The 22,658-nt window shown below is 47.1% G+C and overlaps 1 protein-coding gene across 3 annotated transcripts in view; it reads left to right on the top strand.

Moving 5' to 3' along the window:
• The first annotated feature begins 2,178 nt into the window (after positions 1-2,178).
• The window catches only part of SERPINA12 (serpin family A member 12), a 30,681-nt gene continuing 10,201 nt past the window's right edge, over positions 2,179-22,658 (top strand). The window contains exons 1-3 of one of the 3 annotated variants that reach the window (XM_001152987.4): positions 2,179-2,619; positions 3,863-4,197; positions 21,501-22,151. In XM_001152987.4, coding sequence (XP_001152987.1) covers positions 21,518-22,151 — 634 coding nt within the window. In that variant the 5' untranslated portion in view covers positions 2,179-2,619; positions 3,863-4,197; positions 21,501-21,517. Of the gene's footprint in view, positions 2,620-3,862; positions 4,198-10,491; positions 10,620-15,725; positions 15,916-21,484; positions 22,152-22,658 lie in introns of those variants that run through there. The other 2 variants (XM_054665857.1, XM_009428368.3) reach the window with 2 other exon arrangements.

The following is a 22,658-nucleotide window of genomic DNA, read 5'->3' as shown; positions in this document are numbered from 1 at the left end:
CCTCCATCACCACCATCACCACCACCATCACAACTATTATCATCACCATCACCACCACCACCTCCATCACCACCATCACCACCTCCATCACCACAACTATTATCATCACCATCACCACCACCATCTCCATCACCACCATCACCACCACCTCCATCACCACCTCCATCACCACAACTATTATCATCATCACCACCACCACCTCCATCACCACCATCACCACCACCATCACAACTATTATCATCACCATCACCACCACCATCTCCATCACCACCATCATCTCCATCATCCCCACCTCCATCACCACCACCACTTCCATCACCACCATCATCTCCATCATCACCACCTCCAGCTCCATCAACACCATCACCAGCACCACCACCATCACCACCACCTCCATCACCACCACAAATATTATCACCACTGTCACCACCACTACCTCCATCACCACCATCACCATCCTCTCCATCACCCACTGTAACCACCATAACTATAATCACCACCGTCACCACCATTACCACCACCATCACCTCCCCAATTATTATCACCACCGTTACCACCACCACTACCATCACCACCACCTCCATCAACACCACCATTACTATGGCAACTATCACCACCAGCCTCAACTATCATCACCTGCATCACCACCTCCAGCTCCATCATCACCATAACCACCACCACCTCCATTATTACCAGCACCACCACCCCCACCAACACCATCACCACCACCACCACCTCCACCAACATCACCATCACCACAACTATTACTTCCATCACCACCACCACCTTCATCACCACCACAGTGCCATCATCACCATCATCACCACCTCCACCACCACTCTCACCACCACCATCACCATCACAACTATTATTTCCACCATCACCACCACGAGCAGCACCATCACCACCACCCTCATTACCACCACCAACACCAGCACCACCATCACCACCAGAACTATTATCATCATTGCAACTATAACCACTCTCACTACTACCACCACCACCATCACCACCAGAACTAATATCACCATTACAACCACCACCACTCTCACCACCACCACCACCTTCACCACCAGAACTAATATTACCACCACTGCTGGCATCATCACCCTCTCCTCATGGAGAAAGTGACTTGTAAACTAAACTTTGAAGCTGGGTCAGAATTTCCCAGATGGACAAGAAGCAGGTATTACAAACCCAAGGTCCACAGTGTGTAAAGACAAGAAGGGCTTGTTTGGGGTGGAAAAGGCTAAGAATGAGCCCTTCCCTAATGCAAAAGGTAAGAGAGGCTGAACAGATGAGTGGTAGACGTTCCATTACAATCCCAACATTTTTTCACTGTTGCTATTTAACAAACTTGAATTTTCTGTCACAGGCAAAGGAGTTTAGAGAGGGAAATAACACCTCTTCATTCATATGTTTATTTGTTAATTTATTCAACAGGAATTTATTGAGTGCCTTTTATGTGCAAGGTTCAAGGTTCAAGGGATATAGTTAAGAACAAAACCACAAAAATCTGTTTAAATAATCTCATTAACCCTCACGATAAACCTAGAATGTCCATTTTGGTATTGTTAGCAAATAAGGCTTCTAAGCCCTAACTCGATGTTTACATTCTTCATGGTGGTCTCCTGTGGGGTGTGCGAAGTCCATTTCACAGAAAAAACTGAAGTGTGAAGAGGTTAAACATACTATCCAGACACATCCAGCTAATCAGGAATATAGCCAGGATTCAAAGCCAAGCTGCTCTGACATCAAAACTTGTGACTTTTCCCTTTCAAAGTGCTGTCTGTGATAAATGCCTGAAGCTGTAACTTCAGACATCGGCCGCTGGTGAGTTATGAGCATTGGGATATTTTTGACATTTAATTTGATGTGCTTGCCAGGGACATGCTTTCATGTTCTTTTCTTTTCCCTCCTGCTTAAATGCAGGGAACAATGACAAAGTTCTCTCTTGCCAGTATTTTCCCATTTCCCCGTGAGAACACCACAGGCTCCCCAGGAAGTTTGCTGAGCACAACTGCCCTTGGCTTTCCCCAGCCAGGGGCCACGGAGGCTTTGAACACATTCAAAGGGCCATTTCTTCCCCACACATTCCAATGCGGCCTTTCAGCCTGAACTATCTCTGGGAGACTGGAGGTGTCACAAGCTGGGAGGATCACTGGATAATTAGGGAGACTCCCAGGTGCCTGGCAGAGTCCTCACCAGCCCCCTGCCGGATGTCTGGCTGGCATCTGAGGGGACTGAACATGGCAAGAAGCAAAACAGCAGCCCAAGAAACCAGTTTCTTCATCTGAAACCGAGCAGGCTCTACTCCAGAACAGAACCCACAGTCCCAGGCGCTGGGCCTTCTTCTTAAGTTGGGAAATCACTCATCCCCGGAGAAAAAAAGAGCAAAAGCTTCCAGTACTGGGGATGTGGGGAGAAGTTTTTTGAAAATATCAGCCCAATATATGGGAAAATATGGGATGCAGGCATCCCCAGGTGTCAAGCGTCCAGATCCGTAGACACACTGGGACGATGGTGATCAGTATCACTCCCTCTGACTCATCAGCCCTACACGGAAGACACCATGCTGGTGCACAGTCGGTGCCAAACCCGCGTTTGTAAATGAATAAGGTGAGTGAAGTTATAGAGGGAGCTAACCAGAAATCTAGGAGGTACCTCTTGTAGGGAAGAACCCAGGAAAGCCGCCATGCTTGCTTTGGGAGACAGAGGTGAGTAGCCAGAAGATGCTGCTGGCAAAAAGCCTCCAAAACACACATTTGAAACTCTCCACTGTGCTTTCTGCTGCAACAGGCACTGCCTGGGTGCAAGGCTGTGCTACACATGGTCCCACTGTCTGATGCCTGTGATAGAGTGAGGAAGTGACACTCACACACATTTATGCTGAGAGCTGTGGAACTACGTGTGGTCCTTGGCTGCTGGGACGCAGAGAGCCATGTGCTGTGCCCCCAAAGGCAGTTTCGTTCACGTTTATGGTCAGCAAGTTCACTGCTTTTCCCCCGAGGCTTTTTCCTTCCCCTTGTTATCCCTATTTTACTATTTTAATGTGTGTGTGTGCAATAGCTGCGGTGACACATGCAGTTTTTCCTTCCTGCCCTTCCTATAGAAACTGCCCCTCCCTAGGTGCCTGCCTGTGGGAGCTGTCATTTTATCACCTGTTCTGCCCTGACCCCTGTGTCCAGAAGTGTTTGACCCAAACAGGGGCACCTGAACCAGGTTGGGATGGTCTGAGCCTTGGAATTAGGACCTGGGGTCAGAGAGTGCAAAGGCAATAGGTCTTGGGGACAGAAACTGTAAGGTATAAGCTTTGGAAGATGTTGGGGGTGATAGTTCCAGCCAGGTGTGTCAGTGTAGTGACGAATTCTCACCCTCTGTGGTTCCAGGTAAGAGTTGGCTACGAGAGAAAGGTACTTCTGGTTTGGAAGGCAGAAGTTAAGCAGGAACACTCTGAGGTTGGTGTGGGGTGCTAGGCGCTGCCCCCCTTCACCTGCTGGTGCACCTGGTGGTTGTGAACAGCATCTGTGCCAAGGGCTCTTCCAGCCCTCACCAGGCCTCCTCCTTCAGTTCTCCAGGTCTCAGGTCAGGTGAGGAACACCGGCCCCTTCCTCGAGTCACCGTGTCAGCCTGGCTGGAGTGACAGATGTGGGTTCTGGTCTGTCCTTTAAGCTTTGACCAGGCCTCATTCTGCCCCATCTCATACCCAGGTTTTCTTCTCCCTCCCCACCTGGCTGACCTGCAGAGGTTCTGGGCTGACCACCAGACCCAGGATGACAGCCTTCCACAGACTTCTCCCCAGCTCCCACCACTGGGGGACCTAATCCCTGCAGTAACCTCTATCTCATATCACTCTTTGCAGTGTTGCTGCCCTGGTGGAAGCCCAGCTCATGTGGAGGAAGCCAGCTTGCAGAGAGAGCAAGAACAGAGCCAGCACACACATTGGAGCAAAGGCAAGGGCAGATGGAAAGTTCTGGCGGCATCATGCCAAGGCTCCCATCCGAGGCCTCCCTGAACCCCACTCTCTCGGCGCCACCTTGGATGCTACGGGCTGGTACATTCCTCACTTGCAAAACTCTGTGGGGCTGGGTTCCTCTCTTTTCTTTCCAAATATCCCAGGAAGTGGATGGTTTTATCCAAATTCAGCAGACGAGTAAAAAGAGTCTTCGGGAGGTGCAATAGCTTTCCAGGAATGAGGTAACTGGGAGCAGAGCTGGTGTTCAAACCCGGTCTGCTCAATTCAAAATCCACAGCATTTCCCTGCCCTGCAATGACCCACATCTGCACGGCTTGCCTGCATCTGCACTGCTGGATTTTGGCCGTTTGAGTATCAGCTCCTTGAGCACAGAACCTGGCTGTCCCTGCGTCCCCAGCTCCTGGAGCAGGGCCCAAGTGGAGCAGCATTTGCTGTCTGTGCAGGCGCAGACCCTGGGATATGGGAACATGAGCGAGGCTCTGTAGGGCAGGCCTCCCCGTCCACGGCGATGCTGAGTGGGTGGCTCCCTGCTCCTTCACTGCCTCTAGACATGGGGTTGGGGGGAGGGGATGACACAGGTGAATTTGATTGCCTCTTGCAGGGGAGGGTGATGTAGAAACTCCGGGTTCCTCCCGTTTTATGGCCACCTTCTCCAGGAAGCCTTCCTGGACCACCCAGACAGCCCTAGGTCTTCCTGACACTCTGACTCTTAAATTCTCACCAAGCAGCAACCCCTTGTGATTCTGCTTCTCTTTCAGTCTATGGCTTGTCACTCCCAATCATCTGCCTCTCCCACAGAAACATGTCCCATAGTTTCAGGATCCCCCAGGCATGTCACCTTCAGGCCAACATTGGTAACCGTGGCCGTGCTGGCCCTTGGGGACCATCACTCCAGGCTTAGCACACCCTGACCCAGGTGTCCAACTCAGCCACTGAGTCAGGCCCAGCAGCAGGTGTGTGGCTGGTGGCTTTGGCCTTCTTTTCTGGCCAGAGAGCACCATTTCTCCGGCCACCGTGGGTTTCCTCAGTCCGTGGAAGTTGGCCTCTGCCTCGGGGCCCTGATTCATTGCCTGTTCTCCCACTGGGCTGCAATCCTGTCTTGACATCCAGCCTAATCCTTGCCCACCTCCACACTCTCCCCTGCTGAACTGCACTCCAACCAGTGGCTGCAGAAGCCCTGAGTCAAATAACTACAGACTCAAAGCCCCCACCTGCCTACCTCTGGCCACCAACTGCCACCACCTCAGAATTCCCTGGCCCTGCACTTCCTCTGAGTCCTTAGATCTGGGACATGGCCCAGACCAAGTCCCTGGAATAGACCCACTGGCTCAGAGAGCATCTGGCCCCAACTGCCGGACACCTACATGGACCCAATTGCACCCCACCCCCAATGCCCAAAACAAGCCCTTTAGAGCCACCTCGAAGGGCCCACCCAGGTCCCCACCCAACCCCAGCCCTGATCAGTTTGCCCACTTCTTGCATTGAGTTCTAAGGTTGTTCTCCCACCTCCGCCAGCCATAACTAGGTGAGTCACAGCCACCGGGGGCTGGCAGAGAGTGCCCACCAGTAGCTGTGGCATCCAGCTTTGTCACGTGCCTGCGGCACACGAGTCCCATCTGGCCTGGCATGCCCAAGGCTGTCAGCGTGTGCCAGGTGGGAGATAGCTGTGGCTGGGAGGGGGTGGGTGTGGACACACTGGTGGCCCTTTGGGGTTGCTGCCAAAAACAACCGTCTCTGTCATCAGTGCCATCACAAAATAATAATTAAAGTTATATGAGGATAAGAATAATAGTGATTGATAATAATAAAACAACAAGTCAGCCGCCATGGAGTACCTAAGCGGCACAGTCCAGGCACTGTCCCAGGGCTTTGCACGAATTATCTCAGCCTCTCGACAGTGGGGAGGTATGATTGCCCTAATTTCACAGGTGAGTAGGTTAAGACATAGATGTGCTGAGATGTGGGGTGGCCTTGGGAGTCTAGGCCCGCACCATGCTGCCCTTCTCAAACCCATACCCCTTCTCGGACTGTGAGTTCCCCAGGGAGCCACTGGAGCAACCTCCAGGCTGTTCATCCAAGGAGGGAAAGCATTTTTGGTCTTGGGAAGTGATGCAGAGGGGCTGATTGGCTGAAGTCCCACTGGTCAGGTTATTCTGGCATTTGGAAACACCACCGGAAGACAATAGCAGTTGTATGGTGTTTAGGTTTTCATCCCAACACCGCAGATTTCAAGCTGAGCACCCAGTAATTTTTTAAAAATTCATCCCAGAGTGGAGGAAAATGAAAGCCATTGGTCCAGCCCTTGGGGACCCCTGCAAAATTCCGAAGTCACAGAGCAGCCTGTGCATGGGCGGTTATGGTTTACACCACACCTTTTACAGTCACTACTTTAATTTATCCTCCCAATGGATTTCTCAAACATTTCCTCAGTTTTATGGGTGAGGAAATCAAGATCCTGAAAGATGAAGTAACTTGAGGAGGGTTGCACGGCTGGGAAACAGCAGCCATGGAGCCTGAATCCAGATTTTCTGTCTCTACATAGAATTCTCTATAGTCTTTTCCCGCTCTCAGGTCCTCCCGCTCTGCTTCAGATTCTTGAGTCTCTACTGTTTCTTGGTTTGTACTGCTTAGAGATATCTGATATCAGCCATTTGCATCTTTGTATTCTCTCTCTGAAAGTAATTGTCCTTCATTTTGTCTTGGATTATAAAGGCAGTTCTCTGTAAGAGGACTGTCTGGTATCAGCAAACAAGCCGTGGCAGCTCAGAGTATGCCCTTGCAAATAAGGGTGACCTGCTTACCAGCCCACACTTGGTTTCTATCAGCCTGCTTTCGCTTATCCTGGAAGGAAAACTGAAAACCTGGATGACTGAAGGGAAACTTCCCTTCTTCCACCTGCATGGTGAGCCGTGGGATGGCTGCTTCCAGAGCTACCCTCGATATCACTCCTCATTCTTATGCTAGTGGCTTGAGCTGGTAATGGAACCCACTGGGGAATGTGTGGAACATTCTTGGAGAATAGATGTGTGGGCTTGTGTATTTCTTCACTACGTCTTCTCTGTGACTTGGCCCTTTCCTTGGTCTTAAGTAGACAACCACTCTGTTTTCCCAAATTTCTGAAAGCTCAGAAATGAGCTTTTCCCATCCTTAACTATATAATAGCACACAAAATAGTCAGTAGTTAGATGTGAACAGATAACCCTATTTGGGTAACTACTGACTACCCATCCAAATTCCTCCTGAATTTCAAGGATCTCAGCCACCCTTAACATTTGATTTTTGCTGTCTGATCCATTCTTGATAACACATGTTTCATTTGAGGGGCAAGAATTTTCCTCCTGGGCTCCAGCAGTGTTAGGCACCCAACACCCTCACTCTTGATGTTGGAGGATGAGAATGGTGAGCAGAGTGTGACTTGGATGAACAGAATCAGCTCCCTGTCATCATGTTTATCATTAGTAATGCCCATTAATAGTAATTAATTACTATTTTATTAACAACTATTATAACTATTGCTATGATTACTACCAATTAGTTTTAATTGATCCTCTCCACATGGGCCTTTGCATTTGATAGCACTGCTAACAATCTGATGAAATGAACAAAGCAGGTACTTCAGTAGTCCCATTGGGCAGATGGAAATACTGAGGCACAGAGAAGTGAGGTGACCTGGGTGAGGTGGCCCAGCTTGCTGTGGCTGTAGGACCTGTGCTCCACCTCAATGTCACAATGCCCCCCTGAGAGGGGACCCGTGAGTGGGTGAGGGATGGAGCTGCGGCTTTTTTTGTTTGGAGGCCTTGATTTGATTCAATATCTGCCTCTCATGGGTGCAAGTGGTGTTGAACTCACCCCTCCACAGAACTCTTGTTTTGTTTTGTTTTGTTTTGTTTTTGAGATGGAGTATCACTGTCACCCAGGCTGAAGTGCAGTGGTGCAATCTCAGCTCACTGCAACCTCTGCCTCCTGGGCTCAAGCAATTCTCATGCCTCAGCCTCCCGAGTAGCTGGAACCACAGGTGCGAGACACCACTCCCAGCTAATTTTTGTATTTTTAATAGAGATGGGGTTTTACCATATTGGCCAGGCTGGTCTCAAACTCCTGACCTCAAGCAATCCACCTGCCTTGGCCTCCCAAAGTGCTAGGAGTACAGGCGTGACCCCCCAGTGTCTGTCCCTTCCCTGGTCTGTGAGCTTATGAGGACTTGTGTTATTTCTCTCTCCCCCACACCTGGCTTGCTGCCTGGTACATTATAGACATTCAATCTGCTTTTCAACTCAAGTTCTGCCTCTTTGGAAGGAAGCAGGAAAGGAGGATGAGGGAAAGGCAGGTGAGAGAGGTGGGTGGGACACCTTCCAAAGGAGAAGTCGAATGGCTCAGAGATGGAAAACTGAAGGTGGTGTCAGTTCCTGTTCTGGGCTGCACGAACCAACGCGACAAATATTAGAGTGAGCCATCCCAGGAGCCAGCATTTAACAGCCACAGCCTTATGTGGGGCATGCAGACAGTTCCAGAATTTCCTTCAAAGTTTCTGCACTAGTTGTATCCACATATTTTTTTTCTGCTTTTATATTAAGAAATTCTTATGAAGCTGCACATCCATTAAATAATCATGTGACATTTGACAGATGACTCACTATCCCAAACCTCAGCTTTCTCATCTGTATAGTGGGACAATGGTCCCTCACAGACTTGTAAGAATTAAATGTGTGTGTGTGTGTGTATATATATATGTGTGTGTGTGTGTACATGAGGTGTGCACAGAAGTACACATGCTGCTGAAATCAAATTGGTGGGCTACCCGAAAATGCAGAAAAACATTAAATTATGGGCTTTTTTGCAGTTTGTGATTTTCCTTCCATAAATATTTTTCTGAAATGCTCTTTTTAAATTTCAAGAGTTTTGGGGGTACAGGTGGTTTTTGGTTACTTGGATTAAGTTATTCAGTGGTGATTTCTGAGTTTTGGTGCACCCATCACCTGAACAGTGTACACTGTACCCGATATGTAGTTTTTTATCCCTCACCACCCCCTCCCAACCTTCTTCCCGGAGTCCCCAAAGTCCATTATATCATTCTTATACCTGTGCTCACAGCTTAGCTCCCACTTATGGGCAAGAACATGCAATATTTGGTTTTCCATTCCCGAGTTACTTTAGTTAGAATAATGGCCTCCACCTCCATCCAAATTGCTGTAAAGGACATTATTTCATTCCTTTTTATGGCTGAGTGGTATTCCATGGTGTGTATATACCACATTTTCTTTATGGATTTATTGTTTGATGGGCACTTAGGTTGGTTCCATATCTTTGAAATTACGCAACATGTGTGTGCATGTGTCTTTTTCATATAATGATTTCTTTTCCTCTGGGTAGATACCCAGTAGTGGGATTGCTGGATGAAATGGTAGCTTTCCTTTTAGTTCCTTAAGGAATCTCCATACTGTTTTCCATAGGGGTTGTAGTAATTTACATTCCCACCAGCAGTGTAAAAGTGTTCCCTTTCACCACATTCATGCCAACATCCATTTTTTTTTTTTTTTTTTTTTTTACTTTTTAATTATGGCCATCTTGTAAGAGTAAGGTGGTATCTCATTGTGGTTTTCATTTACATTTCCCTGATGGTTAGTAATGTTGAGCAAATGCTCTTTTTTTTATATCCTCTGTTGTTCTGCTCTTCTACCGGCATCTAGATCTGGCTTGAATGACATTTAGCACAGACTCGGGTCTATATTATTTTAAGTGAAATTGATTGACAGCATGACTTCCAATAGTTTGGCTCTCTCAGGCAACCACAGATCCAATGCAGTCTCCTATTGCCCATTGTACAGGTGAGTACACTGAGAACCAGAGGAAGGGATGGCTTCTCCAGCCACCAGGTGCATTATGAGTCACCTATGTCTGGTACCCAGACCACAGGCCCAGGCCCTGAGACGTCCCAGAGCTCGGGAGTGGGGTGGGGTTGGATGGATGGGCTGCCTGCTCCCAGGCTGCACCTGGGAGGTGAGAGAGGGCCATGTGAACATCTGTGCCAGGCGGCTGGTATTCTATAGCAGTGCCAGGGTGCCCACACCCATTCCTGTCCTGTCCCAGGGAAGGAATCTGGGGTGGAAGATTCTGCTCAAAGATGATCACAGGGATCAGGGCTGTGGAGCTGGGAGGGGATGGTGTGTGTCACTCTGGTTTCTGGTGCACTCACTTTTATGAGGTTTACTGGGTGCCAAACACTCAGGTCCTAGCAAGCCAGGCCCTCATCAGTGAATCTACAGAGCACCTTGGGTGTACCTAGCACAGTGCCCCTTGCTATTTGGGATGGGAGAGAAAAAGTAGGCCTGATCTTTCCCAAGGGGTGAGGAAGGGAACTCCCAGACGCATTGCTCTCTGAGTGAGACACTTGGCAGGGCCAGTTGGCCAGGCTGATCCTGGGAAAGGGGTGGAGGTGGCAGAGGCAGACTTAGTAGGTCGTTGGGCAGAAGTCCACCCAGTTTGTAGATAAGGCTTGTGGGGCTGGGGAGCCTAGAGGAACATACTTGGAACCTGGAGGCTGCAGGACCAGGACCGAAAAAGGACTAGGAGGCTGGGATCAGCAACACCTGGGGAAGGCCAAGGAAGACTGACCTGAGGGGAAAGGAGAAACTGGGGAGGTGAGGTTAGTCCAAGGGGCAGTGTGTGTGTGTGTGTGTGTGTGTGTGTGTGTGTTGTCTGTTTCTCTGTCTTAGAGAAGACAACCAAGGGCCAAGGTGATCACTCAAATAGACAGACATTCTGCGTCCTTCTCATGCCTAGCCCTAGGGCTGGATCACCAGTCTGGCCAAGAGTTCCATGGGTCTGTGCTGGCTGCCAAGATGCTGTGGCCATGCTTTCATTTGTGGTCTACCAGAAAGCTATCCATGGAACAAGGGATTCAGAACCAGAAGACCTGATTTTTGAGTCCTGAATCTGCTAACTGTGCAGCTATAGGAAACTCAGATTTCTCATGTGTAAAAATGGGTCTAGCAGCACCCAAACTTGCAAAGTTGGTATGAAAAATACATAATGTCTATGAATAACCGTATCTACTAATATGTGCATGGAAGTACCCTGTTCTGCAGAGACAAAGACAAAGAAGAAAATAAGATGAGGAAAATCAAAGCTGGCCCCCACCCACAATGTTTCAATGCATATTTACCCAAATTTTTTACTTTTTGCTGATTGAGAAACACATGTGGTTACTTATTGATATATATAAGAACTCTTAATTGTTAAGAACATTAGCTCTCTATCTTGTACACATGTTCCAATTTGTGATTCCAAATTTTACATATTCTGTAGAGTTTTAACACGTTGCAAAAAGACGGTATATCCATATATGCCATCTTTTCCTACATGGTTTCTGGCTTGTTTATCACGCTTAGGAAGTTCTTTTTCACTCTAACATTATGAAAAGGTTTTATTCCAACACTTCTAATTTTATTTTTGAAATGATTTGTTTGTTTCCTAATAGCATTTATGGAATTGTTCACCTTTTCTCGAATGTTCTGAAATGCCATCTTGAATTTTTTACTATTTACAGAATGCTTCCCATTAAAAAAAAAATTTCTATTTCTCTCCTTTCATTTCTTACTTGTTTAGATTTTTGTGTGGAAAGATTTTCAACATTTTGTACTAGAAGCTTTTTAGGGTAACCTAGGATCTTACCGGAGATTGCTTAAAAATATTTTCTTTCAAAATCAATTATTATTAATTTTAAATCATTTATTGATTAAGCTCCCCAATTGGAGTTGAATTCAATGACTGAAAATACATTGCATTTACTCAGTCTTTGCCTTATTGCTCGGAGGTACAGTATAATTTGTTCTAGTGGGATTTGGGCTTTGCAGTGTTTCACACTCTTGGTCATTGGCTCCCATAGCTGTCTGTCACGAGCATCAACTGGGGATCCTGTGGAAACCAAAGAAGAGTGGGGTCACCCAGGGAAATGCAAAGTATGATCTGCGATGGTGGCCAGGAATCTCTTTCTTTCTCTCCCTTCTCTACTATAAATGGACATCTGGGTTGTTTCCACTTTAGGTCTATCACATAAAGCTGCTATGGACATTGCAGTACATGTCTTTGTAAACCCACAAGCACTCATTTCCTGTTGGGCATATACCCTGAGGTACAATGAATGGGTCAAAGGGTAAGCATATGTTTGCCTTTTATAGATCCTGCCAAGCAATTTTCCAACCAACACGTTGGTGTCGGTTTGCACACCCACCCGCAATATAAGAGAGTTCCACTTGCTCCACGTCCTCGTGTGGCTGGTCCTTTTAATCTGAATTATTCTAGTGGGTGTGTAGTGAGTTCTTCTTGTAGTTTTGTTTTGCATATTTCTGATGATTAATGATGTCGAGCACCTTTTCAGATGCTTATTGGCCATTTGGATATCTTCTTTTGTGAAGTATTTGTTCATGTCTTTGCTTAGTTTTTAAGTTGTTGTCTTTTTTCAGTCGATTTGTAGAAGTGCTTAAAAACAGGCATGAGCCTTTTATCAGACACAGACATTACACGTACCACTCCCAGCTTGTGACTTGCCTTTGTACTGTCCTAGGTAATTTTAGAGGAACAAGGCTCTTAATGTTAATGAAGTTCCATTTATCATTTTGTAAAAATGGTTAATACTTTCTGCCTATCTCATGGTCACGAAGATTGTCTACTATTAATATATTTTCTTCTAGAAGCTTTATCATTTTGATTCTTGTGGGTTTTGAGGTTAAAAAATATTAAAGACCAATAGTTTCATATAGTCCAATCTAATACCTTTCACATTTAGGTCTGTGACTTCTCAAATTAATTTTTGTATGTTGAGTAAAATGGTCACTATTTATATTTTTCCTGTATGGACATCCACTGGTGTTTTGTTGTTGTTGTTGTTGTTGTTGTTTTCACCATTCATTGAAAGGATCATCCTTTCCTTTGAACTGTAGCGATGCCCTTGTCACATATCAGGTGACTTCCTGTGTGGCTCTGTTGGATTCTCTAGTCTGTTCCATTGGTCAGCTTGTCTGTCTCTGTCCCAATACCTTAATACTGTGGCTTTACAGCCATCTTGATACCTGGTGGCTGAATGCTTTAAAAGACCTGGGAATCATCAGGTGGGAATCACCTGCTTTGGAGTGGGATTCTCAACCTTGAGTACTCATTAAATCCCCTGGAGAGAAGTTCTTAAAGGCACCCTCACCCAGGATTTATCCTGCATCAACTAACTCAAAATCTCTAGAGGAATGTTCTGAAAATAGGTATTTCTAAAGCTCCTAGATGATTCTAATGCACTCCCAGGATGGAAACAACTGCTTTAGAAATAGGTTATTCCCATTTTGCAATTAAAGAACCAGAAGCCCAAAGTCACATATACAATTTCTGGAGGCATTAGATTGTTCACTCACTTTCTCCAGGATGCAAAATCCTTGATATACTTCTCTTGCTCTCAGTTTTCTCCTAGAGAACACCTACTTATCCTTCAAAACCCAGCTTAAGAGTGCCCCATCTATGACACAGTCCAGAGCACCCCAGCTAGGATCAGGTGCCTCTTGCGTGTTCTCACCTCCCAGAGTTACCTCTACCTTGGCCCTTACCTAGTGTGACTTGTATCTCGGTGTTCTGTGTTCCCATCAGACCAGAGCTCTTGGAGTTAGGGTGTGGCATGGTCACTAACATGTTTCTTCCATCTGGGAGATCCAAAGAGTGAGGATAAGGACCAGAAATTCCTAGTTCCCCTCTCACCCCTACACAAGGCAATAATGTAAAAAATATTCAGGCCACCCCTCAGCCTCCGACCAGTGCCTTAGGCCCATTAACTTATAACAATAATCTTCCCAGGCTGGACAATCTCGTTCATCCTTCTAGCCCCTGATGAACACCAGGCACAAATCCATGGGACCTGAATCTTAACTACAGGCAGTCGGGGCAGCCTCAAGTCTAGGCTGAGGTCCCTTAATGGGCACATGAAGGGGGCTGCTCCCTCCCATGCCTATATCCTTCACTGCTCTCCTCAGACGTGCACCTCCTCCGGGGCTCTTTTTCCCAGGCAGGACAGGCAACTCCCAACCAAGGTGTAGCGCCTGGCTGGCCGGCAGCCCACCTGTGGCTACCCTCTGCCCATGGCCTACTGGCCTCTGGCACTGTCTGAACTCAGGCATCCCCAGTGCTGCCCATGTCGCTCAGTGGGCATCCCTACCCTGGCCTCTTCCTGCAAGTCTCCCATGGAAATTTACCCTGGAGCAGAGAGGGTCTGGGGCAGGCAGGGAGGCATGGCCCTCGGACTCACACAGGCCTCACCCTGTCATTAGAGGGCAGGTTTTCCCTCCCAAACCAGACGTACAGACCTGGATTCTGGGTCAGTGTCCACCTCACTGGCTCTGATCTTCCACCGCTATAGCCTCTACAGTCACAATAGGACCACCTGTACTCCTTAGTCTCAGCCTGTCCTTCTCTCTCCTCTGCAACCCCTTGGTGACCAGAGCCGGCCAGTGTGAAGTCTCTCATCTCACCGTTCACATGGTGTCTTTGACCCATGCATCCCAGCAGGCAGGCCTTGCTCCCTGGGCGAGGGAAGGTGGTGGCTCAGGGGCATCTTCAGGGGTGGTTTCTGATCTGGGCAGCTCTGGAACCCATATCCCCATGTCCTTGTTCATCTAGGCCCTGAGTGCATAGAGTCTGTGGCTGAACCAGGCCTGGGAATGAACTAGTGTCTCCTCTTTCCAAGAAGGTTTGTCTGGGTCACCTGCTCTGAATAGCTCTGGGAATGAGAGTCATGTCTTTGCTAAAAGCAGCAACCCAAAGGAAGGGAAAACAACACCCACGGCTCTTCCGAGGCCTCCGAGGTGTTTTGGTCAGATATGACCTACTGTGAAACACCACTCAATGGGGAAGAAATATGTGAATGTTTTTTCTGCTCACTGGAGCTCATTAGATTAAGCAGAATTGAAGATAGGCATGTTGAGCTTATTGCTCTTCCATCCCAGGATCAGTGGGTTTGGAATGTTCCCAGACATCATCAATGCTTCTCTCTCCAAGTGGTAAAACTGAAGATAAGAATTTTTTATTTTATTTTATTTTAAGCCTTTGAAAAATTAATCCTAAAGTAATATCTGTTTTTTAAAGACAATTTGGAAAATATAGAAAAGTAAGGGGGAGGCAGAGACAACAGAGTTCAGCCATAGTCTGATCACCCCAGCACAAGAGAACCCAACCATAGTCTCATCACTCCAGCACAACAAATGTGCAACAGGAAAACAATTTGTAATTTCCATGATCATGAACTTTGAGGTGAATTTTTAATTCCTGTTCTTCCTAACGGAATCTACGCATTTAGTTGTCTATTTGTCTGTCCTCGAACTTTTTCCCCAAAGGACTCCATGTGAGCTAAGGTAATTTGGAACACATGAAAAAATAGCAAAAGAAAATGGTGAGGGATACATGAGAATGACCCCAAGAAACCCAGTTATCAACCTGTTCCCATGGGCAGCAATGATGATACTTGGGTTGAATATTCAGTATTAGGACTCCAGGCTCATCTACTTGTAGACTATTCTGGCTTCCATACCCAGAGAGCAACTGGGAAATAGAGTTGTTACAAAAGGTGTCTAGTGGACTCCATTAGGGAAGCCACAGCCCAGTGGGTGTGGCCGGTACAATATCATGCCGCTGCCTCCACAGGGAGAGCTCCCAGGGACGTGGTGTGGCCATTGCTTCCAAAGCCTCCATCACCTGCCCACACACGCCAGCTCATTTTATTGGCCTTACTCTTCCAAGAGGCCATGGAAGTATAAATAATAAAGCAAGAAAGGCAGATGCATTTGGCTGGCTCAGTGGACTTCTGAATGTACTGTGAGTATGTGACCTTCCCTTCCAAAAGATCCGGTGCTTCTTGTCTATTCCACACGAAGCTTGCTTCAGATCGAGGGAGGATATAGCACTGTCCACAGGTGGGTGTATGAAAGGAAAATTCTAGAGGATCTCCAAAATCCAGGTAAACCCCTCTTGAGGAATTTGTTGAACATCTTTGGCAGAGTGTTATGGATGTCTACTGCCCAGTGCTTTTCTAGAGAGAGAAGCTTCATGAATGTGGGGATGGGAGAGGTCTTGGGACATAAGTGGTGCCTCCAATTTGGGTCCACCCCTGCTGCATGATGCTGGCCACAGTCATCCTTGTGTGTGAGCTGTTTGTGAATCTTTATCTCTCTCTGAGGATAGAGGCTGGATCCATCAACTCACTGGTTCATGGAGAAAGTGAGGCGATGCAGCCTGTTCAATGCATTTCTGCAGAATTGCCTTCACCACTGATGCACACTGCAACCACGATCTCTTCCTTTGTCCACTCTGGGCCTCATTTCCCTCTTTATGGCACAGATAGTCCTGAAGTCAATGATCTCTCAGCCTTTCCAACCCACATACCTCTCCTCCTAGAATGCAGTCACGGAAGGGGAGGAGGACCAGGTCAGGCAAACAGCTGGAAGGTTCTTGAGGGTTTGGAGAAGGCTGTGGGGCTTGTTGGGCTGAGAGTCAGTCTGCAGCATCAATATGGACCATTTCCTGGGCATTGCTCTAGTGCCCCAGTGCCTGACACAGAGCGAGGACTCAAACATATTTCTTAAGGAATGAAGGCAGAAATCTACAGAGCAAATTAATAAGTGGAATGGGGACATGTTCTCCACTCTTTGTTTTCCAGAAAGGAGGAGAAAGTATATTGCTGTGGTCATCAGAGTTTGTTTATGGGGCTTCTCTTACTTCTAACAGGAGAGAGAAGATATGTCTTACCACCACTTAGTTCTAAATGTGCTTTTAAAAATAATAATTTAATTTCTAATGTATATAGAGTGATTTCTTCTTAAAGCAATATCATTCCTTTAAAACAGGTGAGCCACAGAGCAGGCCTGGAGTGGCTCTTCAACTGCAGGGCTCTGGTGAAGGTCTTCTGTTGCGAGGCCAAGGCACATCTTTAGCAAGGATTCCTCAGATTTCTCCGCCCAAAGAAGGGCACCGGGTTTACCCAAGTGCTGCACATTCCAAGAGGCGCTCAGAAAAGGTTCTGAGGAAAGGTGGCATCTCAGAGGGCCTGGGGTTCCTGGGGCAGGAAGGGGTTTCTGGGGCAGGAAGGGGTGTCTGGTGCATGCAGCCAAGTGTAGGAAGCATCTCCCCGATGAGCAGGCAACACACTGGTTGCCTGAAGCTCGCTCTGTGGTTCTCAAGACATGGGAATTTGTCCAAAGCATTCTAAACTTTTTGGTCTCATTGGCTTGAGGAAGGATATTACATCAACTCTTTCTAGCCAGTCAGTTTCATCCCAGGGAAGAGAGGTAGGGTGGTCAACTATCAGGAGAGGAGTGACCTGCCTGAGGGCAGGGGGAGTTCTCTCTAAAGAAAACTGTGGTTCCAAACCACTGTGCACTGAGTAGACCTTCTGTAGCCTGTGTGTGTTATCCCTGTTTAGGTATCATTTCTTCAAACTGTGGTGATAACGGGGGAAGCACTTTGTAAAATTAGAAATATTATTATTGTTGAGTCTGCTGTCACAGCTCACTGTTGCTTCAGTTGGCTGATCGGGATGGTGTGGGAGGTGGAAGCAGTGCCCTCCCACAGGGAAACCCCCTCTCGTGTAGACTTAAGCCGCCTGTGCTACCTGTGTGGACGCTTCCCATCTGGTTTGGATCTGTCTTTAGGATGAATGACTTCCGGGTCAGTGAGGCACTATTTTATCTAGTCATAAGAGGAGGAAATTATTTTTCCAAATTAATAGGGAACATGGGAGCAGGATGATCAGAGAATTGAAATACTGACTATAGCTTCATGTGTCCCATGTGTACCCCATGGGGTTCGGTTTCTATCTTGTTCTTTCTTTTTCTTGGTTTTGTTTTAGTTTTATCTCTTTATTTATTTTGAGTGACAGCCAAACACACACAGATACACACACACACACACACATTCCAAACTAAAAGCCAACGAACAATTGCTCAACTCAGGAGAGCAACCTATCAATTGATTGGGAAATAACCAGTTGCTCAGCTATTTTAATTGATGGAATTAAAAAATTAGCCTACTCAGGCATCTAACCCAACTGACAAATTTGGGTCAGTTTAAAGCCCGTGATGACAGATGGAAAGGCCCGGAATGGGGCTGGTGTTGGCTGTTTGGGGGAGAAAGGCCAGATGTTCGCACTCAGGGAGCCAGGGCAGGAGGCCCGGTGGAGACTGCTGTGACACAGGCATGCTGAGGTGGGAGGGTGCTGAGACCCCGCCAGGCCAGGGTGTGGGCTGTGTCCCTTGGGGCGGGGGGGGGGGGGTGGTGGCAGTGCCACCTGATCAGCAGCATCTCATGGGGGAAGAAACCAAATTATCACCACCTCCCCCTCATTTAATAGATGAAGATACTGAAAGCCTGAAGGGTGAGGAGACTTGCCTCAAAACACCTAACAAACACACAAGTTGGGGAGGACCGCTATCCAGACCTGGAATTCCACAATCCATTCTTGTTTCTGAAACTTGACAATGTTTAGGGATCAGTGACTGAACATCACTGTAAAGCTGTGCGTGCCACAAAGTGTTCCCAGGATGGTGCTTTCTGCGGGTTCCTTCCCTGCTCCAGCCCTGCCCTGCCCGGCCTCCTCCAAGGCTCCTGCCAGGCTGCTGGTTTCACCGCTGCTGAGAATGTTTTCTCAGCTCAAGGGACATGTCTTAACTTCTCTACTCCTAGGCACTGGGAACTTGCGCCCACTCTGAATAGCAGAAGCTTCTATTTTTAATCCAGGCAGCCTTTGTAAACAGTGCAGCCCCCTAAACCCTGAAATGGACTCCTTCCTATTTTCTTTTGTTTATCTGAAGCATCCTTCGGAATTTTACTAATTTCTCTTCTACAATCTGTTTTCAGACAGCCCATAGAGCCCTTGTTCATCACCAGCTGTTATTAAGTTTTACCAAGAAGTGGTTTTTGGGGGTAGAAGGTGCTTAGAGAGCACCTAGATTCAGAGAGGGAAGTGCTTTCTGGAATGTCACACAGCTACGAAGGCATGAGAGCAGAGCACAGAACTCCTGCCTACTTAGTAGTCCTAGTGTTTCAAAAAATATGTATCTGCCCGTATTTGTGAGGATGTTTTTGGCTTCAAGGAAGTGACCATGTAACTCAACGTCACTGGGGGTCCAGAGGCAAGGCGGGCTCTGGGGTCAGCTTTTTCCATGGACCCAGCCCCAGTTTCTCTTAAGAGCCCTTGGATGCATCCTATTTGTGCTATGGCTTTGTCTTAGAGTCACTTCCCTCATGGGGCAAAGTTGCTGTTAGTCCCTGCCTGCCGTGCCTTCCTGCCCGGGACATCCCAGGAAAGAGACAGGCCAGCACCCCAACATTCCAACAAACAGTCTTGAAATCCTCCCTTATTGCACCCCTTAAGCCACATGCCCCTCCCTAAACAAGGATCAGGGCAGAAATTCCCGCCTGCACTGATTGGATTAGATCTGGCTCCTGAACCAACCAGTAGCAGGAGAGTTGAGATGCCCCTGCACCAATCAGGCCCTCCCTTGGAGCTGGGAGGGGCTTGTGTCCCTGAGGCACATGGGCTGCCTGAGAGAAGAGTATATTATTGAAAAGAAGAAAAAGAAAGAGAAGATGAGGAGAAGAGGATAAGAGGAGAAGAAGGGGAGGAGGGGAAGAGGAGAAGAAAGAAGAGGAGGATCTATTGGGAAGCTGGGAGAATGGATGCTGAGGGAGCAATGAGCAGTATTCACTAGAATTTTCCAATACTATACTACAAACTCCTTGAAGACCTTTGTTGTGATCAAGGCTCTATCCACAGTGCTTGGCGTAGAAGGATTTGGACATGAAGAACCTGGGAACTGGGGATACTCCTAGGTACAGGCCCTGCCTGGTGTTCATTCATCTGCTTATTCAGTCAACCAGAAGGAGCCAGGCATGGGAATTTAGCTGTGCAGACCCTGTTGGTGGCTGACCCAGTTCCCTTTTGCTGGTGCTGCTGTGAGGGTTGGCTGCTGACAGCTCACAACTGCCCTCCCCTCTCCAGAAAATTGTCCTTGGCTGATAAGACCTAACTGACCCAGTTATGCACCATGACCTGCATCCAGAGGACAGATCACAGCCACCAACTGACTGATTCTATCCAAAAGGCAAGCCTGGAGAACCCTCCCACTGTGGACCAGGCCAAGGCTAGATGTCACCTTGGCTCCTTCCCTTTTCCATCCCACTTCCCTCACTTCCCTACAGGGAAGACAACTGCCTCAATACATAACATGCACCTAAATCCCCATCTCAGGTTCTGCCTCTAGGGAACCCAATCTAAGACAACCATGAAAAACCTTTACTGTGGACAGGCTGACTATTACCCACAGATTACAGACATGTAAGATATAAATTACAGGAAGAAAGCAGACTAAATGATATAACAGATGACCAAGCAAAGAAATCTGCCTTCGTTTTACATATAAATGGGTGTAACCATCACTGACAGTAGTATGTCCAACCAGAGAAATCAATAAGCTTTTTAGGCCAACATGCTTTTGGCATCTCTCTGCAGAATTAGGGCTGGAGATTAAGGGAAAACCGTAGCTAAAAGTCTTGTCTCCCAGAAGCTCACAGTGCCGTTGGAAGATGTCAAAGCTGAGAGGTGGATGAAAGGAGCAGCAGTCCAGAGCCAGGCAGACCTGGCTGTTCCTCTCCCATGGTGCCATCCTCTTCCCTCCCTGGGAAGGGTGTAGGGAAGACCTAAGTCCTCCTGGAATGAATATCCACCACCTAGAGAACATATGAGCTTAAACAAAGAGCTTGATCTCTGCAAATTAGTCATAATTCTTTTGGCTGAAGGGGAAAAATTTACCTCAAACCAGCCAACTCTAAAAGGGAAATTTATTGGCTTTCATAACTTGGAAACATGGAAGTGGGTAGCAAACTGAGTTAAAGCTTAGTCCAGGGTCTCCAAAGATGTCATCAGATGTGTCAGTCCATTTCTGTCTTTCCACCTCCCTCTATCGCTCTCCTCTCCTTCTACATGTGGAAACCATGGCCACATTCAGCTTCAGGGCTACTTCACAAAGCTAGCTGCCCCAAAGTTTAGGGGGTTTTGCATTCCCTTAGAAAGACACTGAGAGGTCTGATTTTGGTCCACACTCTCATCTTTAACCAGCCAGTGTGGCAAAGGAATGAAGTATTATGATGGTAGGTCTGGGTCATATGCCTACACTACAGGGTATCCTCACTGTGGTCCAATGGAGGGAAAGAGAGCTGTTCCTCAAAGGAATTGAGACACTGTTTCCATAAAGAGGGTACAAAAACAAGAGATGTCTTCTACATTCAGTCCTCCTATTTACAAAGTGTAGAAGTCATTTCTAGTCCCCAAGGTGATTATAAAGTTTAAATGCTATAACGGGGTCAAAGCACTCATAAACTGCTATGTACAACACATACTAGTCACTGTATTTCTTCTTTCATCTGGTCTTCCTCTGGGTAACATGTAGGCAATGGGGTTATCATGTTCTTTTTTTCTGCTGACCTCAGGTCTACTACTCAACAGGATATTCTTCAAGGAAAATGAACCCCACACTAGGCCTGGCCATTTTTCTGGCTGTTCTCCTCACGGTGAAAGGTCTTCTAAAGCCGAGCTTCTCACCAAGGAATTATAAAGCTTTGAGCGAGGTCCAAGGGTGGAAGCAAAGGATGGCAGCCAAGGAGCTTGCAAGGCAGAACATGGACTTTGGCTTTAAGCTGCTCAAGAAGCTGGCCTTTTACAACCCTGGCAGGAACATCTTCCTATCCCCCTTGAGCATCTCTACAGCTTTCTCCATGCTGTGCCTGGGTGCCCAGGACAGCACCCTGGACGAGATCAAGCAGGGGTTCAACTTCAGAAAGATGCCAGAAAAAGATCTTCATGAGGGCTTCCATTACATCGTCCACGAGCTGACCCAGAAGACCCAGGACCTCAAACTGAGCATTGGGAACACGCTGTTCATTGACCAGAGGCTGCAGCCACAGCGTAAGTTTTTGGAAGATGCCAAGAACTTTTACAGTGCCGAAACCATCCTTACCAACTTTCAGAATTTGGAAATGGCTCAGAAGCAGATCAATGACTTTATCAGTCAAAAAACCCATGGGAAAATTAACAACCTGATCGAGAATATAGACCCTGGCACTGTGATGCTTCTTGCAAATTATATTTTCTTTCGAGGTAAGGCTTTTGGCATGTTGGTGTGGAAAGAATAGGATGACCACTAGACTTGGGTTAAAAACCTGGGTTGGCCACTTGTTTGCTCTGTGACCTTGAATTCATATGTGATTTATCTCTCAGAACCTCACTTTTCCTAGCTGTAAAATGGGTACCATGATACGTAACTCATACAGTTATTGAGATTTAAAGTGAAAATGTATGTGAAATGAGCTTTATGAAGTCTATCATTTTCATTATTGGTGATTATCCTAACACAACATTGGTTATAGAGGTTGGAATGACATTTTGTTCCCATCTCTTAGATGAGAAAAAAAAATCAGAGAGAGATTAACTGACTTACTCCAAGTTACAAAGCCCATCATTGACAGTCAGGACTGGAACACATTTCTCCTGGCCCTAGCACTGTGTGCTTTCCAGCACTCTAAGCAGACACCTGAGATGGTGATTGTGTTGATATGGTGATGGTGATCACTTGGTGGGTCTCCTTATGTATGTATTGTATAAATT

The sequence above is a fragment of the Pan troglodytes genome, chromosome 15 (assembly GCF_028858775.2).
Source record: "Pan troglodytes isolate AG18354 chromosome 15, NHGRI_mPanTro3-v2.0_pri, whole genome shotgun sequence".
NCBI classification, from domain to species: domain Eukaryota; kingdom Metazoa; phylum Chordata; class Mammalia; order Primates; family Hominidae; genus Pan; species Pan troglodytes.
This window is presented reverse-complemented; position numbering and strand designations above follow the sequence as displayed.